The 9474-nt window shown below is 36.7% G+C and overlaps 1 protein-coding gene across 3 annotated transcripts; it reads left to right on the forward strand.

The window, feature by feature from the left end:
- Positions 1–1803: 1803 nt before the first annotated feature.
- Positions 1804–8966, forward strand: LOC120273581 (receptor-like protein kinase FERONIA). Of its 3 annotated transcripts, none has more exons than XM_039280233.1 (2): positions 1804–4406; positions 8840–8966. In XM_039280233.1, exons 1-2 carry the CDS (start codon positions 1861–1863, stop codon positions 8856–8858), a joined length of 2565 nt encoding a protein of 854 aa, XP_039136167.1. In that variant the 5' UTR covers positions 1804–1860; the 3' UTR covers positions 8859–8966. The 3 variants fall into 3 exon arrangements, with proteins under 3 accessions (XP_039136167.1, XP_039136168.1, XP_039136166.1); XM_039280234.1 differs by having other exon boundaries at positions 1804–4398; positions 8832–8957; XM_039280232.1 differs by lacking the exon at positions 8840–8966 and having other exon boundaries at positions 1804–4653.
- Positions 8967–9474: the final 508 nt, after the last annotated feature.

Here is a 9474-nt window from a genome sequence, read left to right on the forward strand (position 1 = left end):
CATAGAAGAGGATCAACTTATATGTTTGGCATCCCATTATCTTCTCCTCCTCCAATTTTAAGACGCCAAAACTTTCCCAAAATGGATGTGGTGACTGATGCCATTTTTCAATATAAATACATAATCATGAAATCCTAAATAGAGGCTATAGTGAAGTAGCAGCAGCTAGGATGGAGGATGTAAAAAAGAAAATTTATGCAAATTGATTTTTCAGATGATTCATCAAGCAAGTAGCTAAATTTTACCTCTGTGCACAACAAGTCATCGCCAATTCAACTGCTGCGACAAATACAACAACATGAGATGATTAAAATTACACAAGCGTTAATTACATGCATAAAGCAAGACAAGATGGAACATCAACTCTTGGCAACAAATCTTCTGCTTCAATTGTACATGTTGGTAAAATACATAGTTGATGAATTTCCTTCATAAAATATATAATCTTTCGTATATGATACCTAAAAAAGCTTATCATTTTCTCATCAACAAGATGCCTAAAAATCAAATTCTTACAAGCCTTCTTAAAAATTCACGCAATTCCTAGACCAAATGAATCCCAAACACTCACACAACCAAAATAAGATGGATTTCATACACATGCAATCTAAAAAAAAACTCGTAATTCATTCTTCAAATCACGCAATCAAATGCTTGATCAGAGAAAACAATGGATTCAACAACAATCAAGGAATAAATCAAGATGGAGAAGAATAATTTTTTTTTTAAAATCAAGAGGCAGTGGACGAGGACGTCGCCAAGAAGACTAGAAGAGCGGATGTCTTCGAGGTAGTCGAAGGCGTCATATAGGACGTACACGCTGGTGATATCCTCAGCGGGGGAGTCATGGAGCCAGAGTAGTCTTATAGGTGAGAATGTTGTGGAAGTATTTAGGGCAAGTAGGGCCAACACAGTTGAAAACGTGAGTGGTGCCTTGACGACGTAGCACGTCGTGGTCCCTGGTGGAAGCTTCGTTGCCAAGATAAACGTAGTTGATGACGTGGGAGAGAGAGGAGGTGGAGATGGTGGAAGGGGGGGGGGTGAGGATGGGGACAGTCGTCGGAGTTGGAGCGGGGCCACTCGGTGAGGTTTGGGCAGCGGAGGGGTTGGAAAGGGGGAAGAGAAGGGCGGCCAGGTTTGGGAGAGTGCGCAGTCCGGTGGGAGACAGAGGTGAAGGTATCACCATCTTCAATTTGTGGATTAGGGATTTAGATTCCATTACCGTTGGATTAAAATGGACGGCTGAGAATAACATTCATAGGATATAAATCCTATGAATGTCCATAAACAATCCGCCCTCTTACAAATATATATAATATCCAAAAAAAATATTATTTTTAATAAATAAATCCACTAAGCAGTTATAAATTTGAGACACTATTTTTCACACAACTAATTTTTTTTATAAATATAAATAATTAACAAATCCTCAAACTATGACATTGGGAAAATTTTGAATTGTGCTTGAAGAAAAATAAAATACCATCCCAAAAACACCACTCAGGTTTTTGGCACTAATTTGAGTCTTTTGGGATAATAAATAGTATTAATAAGGTCCTTGAGATGAGAGCAAAGCATCATTAATTTAAGGCATGTTAATCAGAAACGTATCTTTTTGCATCACCAAAATAAATAAATAAAAATAAAAATACTAATTTTATTAAGTCCACAACAATCAATGAATGGACCCCCAAGAAAATTCGCTCCAACTCCCAAAATCAACATCAATACCAATCAAACATGGACTTCAAGTCATCCCTCTTTGTCTTTCACCACACCTTTCTTCTCGAACCGCTAAATAAAATAAAACCCACCATTTCCTCCCTCCCTGCACATCATCCATTCCCTCCCTCATCGATTATGAACACACTCACCCTTTCATTCCTCATCCTTCTCCCTCTCTTATCATCAGCTGATCAATCATCTAAACAAAACAACAACATCATCCTCCTCAGTTGTGGTTTACCAACACCAAACAGCTCTGATGGCACTCGTACTTGGACTAGTGACAAAGGCACCATTTACTCTACATCCCTCAACGCCGACAGTGCCTTCAAAGCAACCTCTCAGCTATCTGATGTTCCTCAGGTCCCCTATCTCACCGCAAGAATTTTCACTTCCAACTTCACCTATCGTTTCCCTCTAAAACCCGGCCGCATATTCCTCCGTCTCTACTTCTACCCTTCCGACTACTCCCACTTCTCCGCTTCCAATGCTCTCTTCTCCGTCACTGCCGGCACCACCACTCTCCTCAACAACTTCTCCGTATCTCAAACTGCAGATGCACTGACTTACTCTTATCTAATTCTTGAATTCTCCCTCAACATCACTTCTTCCCCACTCAACCTCACCTTCTTCCCCTCACCTTCTTCCAACAGATCCTACTACGCATTAATCAACGGCATCGAAATCGTCTCTTCCGATGGTCTCTTCACTTTCACCTCTTCCAACAGGGTCAACGGCGGCTTTCCTATCCTTGTCTTGGGTGCCTCCATAATACCTTATTCCTTCAATACTAACTGGGCATTACAAACCATTTACCGACTAAACGTCGGTGGCAACACCATCTCTCCTGATCAAGACTCCGGCAATTTGTACCGTTTATGGGACAAAGACGATAACTACATCGAAGGCGCCGGCTACGGTGTCACCTTCTCTGCCGACTACAACGTCTCCATCAAATACTCTAAGTCTCTTCCAAAGTACATCGCTCCAGAGATGGTTTACTCTACTGCTCGGTCTATGGGACCAAATCCAGCTATTAATCTCCAGAGCAATCTTTCTTGGATCCTCCCGGTCGACAACGGATTTTATTATCTTGTTCGATTCCATTTCTGCGAGATACAAAATGAATTCACTTTAACGAATCAAAGATCTTTTTTTATTTACATCAATAATCAGACGGCGCAAGAAGAGACAGATGTCATTGCTATGAGCGGAGGAATTGGTAATCCCATATATGAAGATTTTGTAACCGTGATGCCCGGTATGGGACGGAGTGATCTTCGGATTGAGCTCCATCCTGATACCACCACAAAGCCTGAGTACTATGATGCGATACTCAATGGACTTGAGGTGTTCAAAATGGAAGATGCTAATGGCAGTCTTGCAGGACCAAATCCTGATTCTACTCCAAAATCTGAAGGCGGCGATGGTAGTCGAGTTTTCCCTGCTAATCACCGTTCTGATCATGGTAGTCATAAAACTCTGGTGGTGATCATCGGTGGTGTTATTGGTGGTGGTGCTATAATAGTTTGTATCTTGTTCTTAATATGCCGAAGCTGTCTTCGAAAAAAGACAGTCGCTGAAGATGGGCATGATAAAGAGAAGTCTTCTGGGTCTCAGTTCGACACCTCTCGCCATTTTACTTTCACAGAGATCCTCGTCGCCACTGATGGCTTCTCTGATGCCTTACTCATCGGTGTCGGTGGCTTTGGCAAGGTGTTCAAAGGAGAATTACCAGGAGTGGGAGGACGTAAAACAAAGGTGGCAATCAAAAGAGGAAACCCAATGGCTGAACAAGGTGTTCATGAGTTTCAGACTGAGATTGAGATGTTCTCAAAGATAAGACACCACCACCTTGTGTCTCTCATTGGCTACTGTGATGACAACAATGAAATGATCCTGGTTTATAATTTCATGTCTCAGGGCACTCTACGTGAACACCTTTACAAGAGCTCTAAACCTCCATTGCCATGGAAACTGCGCTTGGAGATATGCATCGGTGCCGCACGAGGTCTACATTATCTGCACACTGGTGCCAAGAACACCATCATCCATAGAGATGTAAAGACGACAAACATTCTCCTCGATGATAAATGGATTGCAAAGGTATCAGACTTCGGTCTCTCGAAAGCCAAGGTAGCTTTAGATAACACTCATGTGAGCACTGTTGTGAAGGGAACAATGGGATACTTAGACCCGGAGTATTACAGACTTCAACAATTAACGGATAAGTCGGACGTTTATTCATTTGGTGTTGTGTTGATGGAGGTTCTTTGTGCTCGAGCACCGGTCATCAAATCGTTGCCGGAAGAGGAAGTGAGCTTAGCTGAATGGGCTTTGCAGTGCATGGAGAAGGGGGTGCTTGAGAGCATCATTGATCCGTATCTTGATGGGAAGATTGCAAGGCAGTGTTTGAAGAAGTATGCAGAGACTGCTGAGAAGTGTTTGAGTGATGAAGGGAGTGAGAGGCCTTCAATGGGCGATGTTCTTTGGAGCCTTGAGTTTGCATTGCAGTTGCAGGAGAGTGCAGAGGATAGTAGTGGGTTAATTGTGAAGGATTTTAGCAAAGGAAGTGGTGGTGATAGTGGTGGTGATTCAAGGAGTGCAGAGGAGATGAGCATGAGCTTTCGTAGTCAGGGGTCTAGTGAGTCAACTCCTTCTGGTATTTTTTCCATGCTTACTAGACCTGTCCATGGGATGGGCCGGGCCGGGTTCGGGCCGGGCTGAGACCGATAATCATAAAATTTAAACTCGCCCAAACCCGGCCCGGCCCGATAATATGGGCCTTATATTTTGCCAGAACCCGTCCAGATTTTGTAGCCTTAAACCAAAGCCCGCCCAAATAAATTTTTTAAACAAATAATAAATTAATTATTAAATGTTTAATACCTAAGACATTATTCTATAACACATTACATTGCCAAAAATTACTCAAATGTAGATTTAAATATATAATTATATATATATATATATAAACAAACCATTATCACATATCTGGGAAGTAAAAATAATTATCCTTGCAGAACATTACATATGTGGCAACATTAACAAACATTTACAAACTTACCATCATCATACATATATCTACATCATCCTACTTAAATAGCAAACCATTATCATATGAGATAATATTACACAGCTTAAATAACAAACATTGCACAAAACTGGGTATCAAAAAGCCAAATGTAATTAATATATATTCTTGTTGGCATCCATATGAGATTAGAAGTTGATACTTGTTTCTTCCCAAAATTTGTTGCATAAAAACATTACCTGCAAGACAAATAATATCAAGCATCAGATTAATCAAATAGAGCAAAGAGAAACAAATTGATCAATAAGAGGAAAAAGAAACAAGTATCAATTGAGAAAAGCCAAGTTCTCCAACTTATCCAATCTGAGAAAGTCACTAACTTTTTCTTTTTGTCTCTTCACATAAAGTGGATTATATGATAAAAAAAAAAAAGATCATCTAAACATTTCAATATTAAGAGAACAATCAAATTAGGGAAAAAAATAATGGAACAATGATAGCAATGCATGATACACATATCTAAAAAAAATCAAGAAAGACAGAAACCATGAGCTTTTTCCATCATTCAATGTACTTCAAAATTAAATGAATCAAACTAAACTTCAAATACATCAAAAAACTATTTTACCTATGAAGTCATTGCAACATCTTCATTTTTCTCATCATTTTCATCATCACTAGAGACATATGCTTCATCTTCAAATCCTAATATAATTGTAAAATAACAAACTAAGGAATCAATAAGTAAAAATAACATATCAGTACATGGAAAAGAATGAAAAGATTAACCTGCTGAAAAACCTTTAGCACGCATCCAATCATCCAAGCAAACGACAGCTTGAACAGTTTTTGGTTTAAGTGAACTCCTCATATAGTTGATGACTTTCTTTCCAATACTAAACGCTGACTCTGATGCCACGGTAGATATAGGAATTGCCAAAAGATCGCGGGCCAATAGTGAAAGTTCAGGATATCTCATTGAGCTTCTACTCCAATAGTCCAAGATATCAATATCAGTGTTCAACTCAAGTGATTTTTCCTCCAAGTAAAGATCCAATTGTGACTTTTCAATTTCTAATGTAGATTTGCTCAAATACTCTTTGTATTCTTCACTCTCATCACAACTATCAAGTTCAGCCCTAGCAATATTAGAATTCTGGCAGCTGAATTCAGCAAAACTGGCCTCCGTAACACTTGAATTTCCAACCAAAGATGAAGAATTGAATTTGGAGTTCTTCAAGTATTCATCAAATAAGATTCCAAGTGTATTAAGAATAGTTTGCACAAATTCTGATGCATGACTGCCATAAAGTTTTGTATAACAATACTCCACATACTTCAACTTGTAACGAGGATCTAAAATAGCTGCACAAGACAATACCACACTATATTCTGCCCAATATTTGTTGAATTTCTCTTGCATCTCCTTAACCATAGGACTCAAGAATGAATGCGGACCTTTAACAGTGTCTATCAATACGTTGTGGATTTTCCAAACCCCTCTAAAATAGATATTTGAAGTGGGATATTTCGAACCAGAGAACATACAAGTCACATCATAAAAAACTTTCAAAAACTTGCAAATAATTAGAACAGATCCCCACTCTTCTCCAAAAAGTGCAAAACAATAAAAATCTTTATCTCGCTGCCCCCAATAATCTAACACATCTTTGTAATAAATAGCGGATTCAAGCATTGAATATGTAGAGTTCCACCTGACACACACATCTTGATGCAATTTTTTAGTTCCATTCAAGTGAAAACTTTTTTCAGCCATTTCATAAAATCTTTTCTTGCGTGGACCAGATTTTTTTATGTACTTTATCCCATCACGAATTTTATTAACAACAACATCAATCAGTTTCAAACCAGCTTGAACAATGAGATTCACAATATGTCCGCAACATCTAATTTGGAAAAAAGCCCCATCACATAAAAGAGCCCTGTTTGCCCGAAAACGACTTTTAATAGAAGAAACCATAACATCATTATAAGAAGCATTATCCAAAGTAATGCTGAAAATTTTCTTGTCTATTTTCCATTGAGCTAAGCACAAAACAAGTTCGTCTGCGATATTTAAACCATCATAAGGAGGGGTCAAGGCTCTAAATCTAATTATTCTTTTTTGTAATTTCCAGTCACTATTAATCCAATGGGTTGTAACACAAATATATTCATCAATTGTATGCTCAGATTTCCAATTATCGAAGTTAGGCATATCCGACCGGGGCTTTAGCCAACTCTTCTATGACATGCTCTCTTTCTTTTTGTATAATAACATAAAAACATCTCTACGTGGTACTGTTTGTCACTTATATTTTTTTATAGTTGGGACTTGCAATACTCATCAAATATCTAAACCCACGGTTCTTCAAGCTGCTCTAAAAGAATGCTTACCACATGCAAGGAAAAATTGAAATAGCTCTCGACATTCCTCTTCATCATACTTATAATTCTTGATGAGTGACCCACCACTTGCAGTTGGCTGACTTGCTATTGTATATTGTCTAATATCTTTGTTATGTTTTTTTAAAGACTGACCTTGTAAATGGCGTCTCAAATGAGATGTTCCACTAGAGGATTTAGCAGATAGAATGCCCTTACAATGGTTGCATTGTGCCTTTATTAGCTCTTTGTCCTCGCATTCAAGTTTTTGTCATATCACTCCACACCTTTGATGTAGTAGCTTTTTGACGCTTGGAAGCATTTTTCATACTCAGTATACCCATCATCCACATTTATGGGAGCATTTGAACTTTCCATTGTCAATTCCTATAATAATATAAAAGTGTTAAAATGAATAAGAGTACTGGAAAAATATACAAAAAGCACAATTTGACTTTTCTAAATTAATTTGTTACACAATGAACTTAATCATTAGGACCCAAAAAACCTATGTGTGCCTATATATTGTGTATATATATAGCGAGCACTAATGAAAAAAACAAATATATAAAAAAAGAATTAAATTAGAGAAAATAATAATAAACATTATTTGAACTATGAATGTGATTGAGTGTAGCTTTGAGTTGTAAAGAACAAGGAGATTAATCCAATTCGATTTAAGTTTCAAGCATTGGTTTCTTCAAATTTCATTCTGTAAAAATAAAAGTTTCAGTTGATGGTTTTCATGGCAAGGCAATAGTCCTCCAGCAATGCACTTTGAAGCATTCCCAAAAGTCAATTTAAGAAAAAGAAAAATCACCAAATCACACTACACAAAATTCAAAAGGAGGAGACTTTCTCCAAAATCACAATAAAAAATCCCAACTCACAGATAAAGCTTAACATTAGAATCCAATCCATATGAAACCCTAATAAATGGAGAAGATTTATTATGGTTTAACAAAGAAATAAATTAAGCAAATCTCTGGAGAACTCTAATTCCCAAATTAAAAGTTGGTTATGAAACCTTAAATCGATCATCAAAAGAAGAAAAACTTACTTTGCACTTTCAAATTTGAACTTGACACTCTTCTGGCCTTAGGAAGTTCTTCCTCCGGTTGAGATCCAAGAACCCTCTTGATTTGTGAAGATTGGAAGCTTTTTAGTGGATTTTGAGAAACTTCATGGATGTGGTTTAGAAGAGAGACTGGCGGCTAGCCCTAAACCAAAGGAGAGAAGCATTAGATTTTATATTTTCAAGATAAGAATATTTAATTTTATTAATATCTAATATATTTATATTATATTTATAACTAAAAACCCACTGACTTGCCCGATTCACGCTTCTTGCTTCTCTTTAGTAATATATATATATATATATATATATTAATATCTAATATATTTATATTATATTTATAACTAAAATCACAGCCTGCGTTACTTTTCTTGCTTCTCTTTAGTAACTCACACATATATATAATTAATAAATATATTATATATTCGGGCCGGGCCGGGTCGGGCTCGGGACTTAAAACCATAAACCGGGACCCGGCCCATTTTTAAAAATGGGCTGTTTTTTTCTGTCCAAAGGCCCGGTCATCGGGCCTCATATATGTGTCCAAGCCCTCCCATTTTTCGGGTGGGTCTTCGGGCTCGGGCCGGTAGCCCAGCCCTTGGGACGAGTCTAATGCTTACCAACCCTAAGGGCATGTAAGAAAGTGGTGATAATATCACATATTTACATGTAGCGTTTAGGTCTCAGGTAATTGCTTTTTATGAGTCATAATTATGTTGAAATACATTGTACTATTTTGAATAAAATAAAAAGGGGAGATAAAAATAAAAAGAGATAATTTAATAAAAATAATACTCCAAATAAGAGTAAAAAAAAACATAATAGAATAATGAAAAATTATCTTATTCTAAATAAAAAAGGAAAAAGAATTTTTAGAAAAAAAGAATTTTTTTGAAATTCAGTCAATTTTTAAATTAAAAAAAATCCTAACGGATAGTAATTAAAAAAACAAAATACGTCAATTTTAAAAAAATCATCTACGTCATGAATTAAAAAAAAATTGTTACGTGAGAAAATATTAAAGAAGAGATTTAAAAATAATTTAAAAATAAAAATAAAAATTAGATTTTTTTCCTAAGTGACAGAGGGGCTGGTTAAAAAAAACAAGGAGAACCAAAACAAGAGAAAAAAAAAAGCAGAGGAAATTCTAATAGAGAGTTGAGAGGAGAAGATATAGAGCTGAAAAATAAATATTAAAGGAAAGGGTGACACAGTGTTAAAAAAAAAAAGGATAGATATAAAAAAATAAAAAAAA

The sequence above is a fragment of the Dioscorea cayenensis genome, chromosome 12 (assembly GCF_009730915.1).
Source record: "Dioscorea cayenensis subsp. rotundata cultivar TDr96_F1 chromosome 12, TDr96_F1_v2_PseudoChromosome.rev07_lg8_w22 25.fasta, whole genome shotgun sequence".
NCBI lineage: Eukaryota > Viridiplantae > Streptophyta > Magnoliopsida > Dioscoreales > Dioscoreaceae > Dioscorea > Dioscorea cayenensis.

Bases quoted from the DNA above. Each gene is read 5' to 3' on its own strand.
- LOC120273581 (XM_039280232.1), top strand. From the start codon at position 1,861: ATGAACACACTCACCCTTTCATTCCTCATCCTTCTCCCTCTCTTATCA.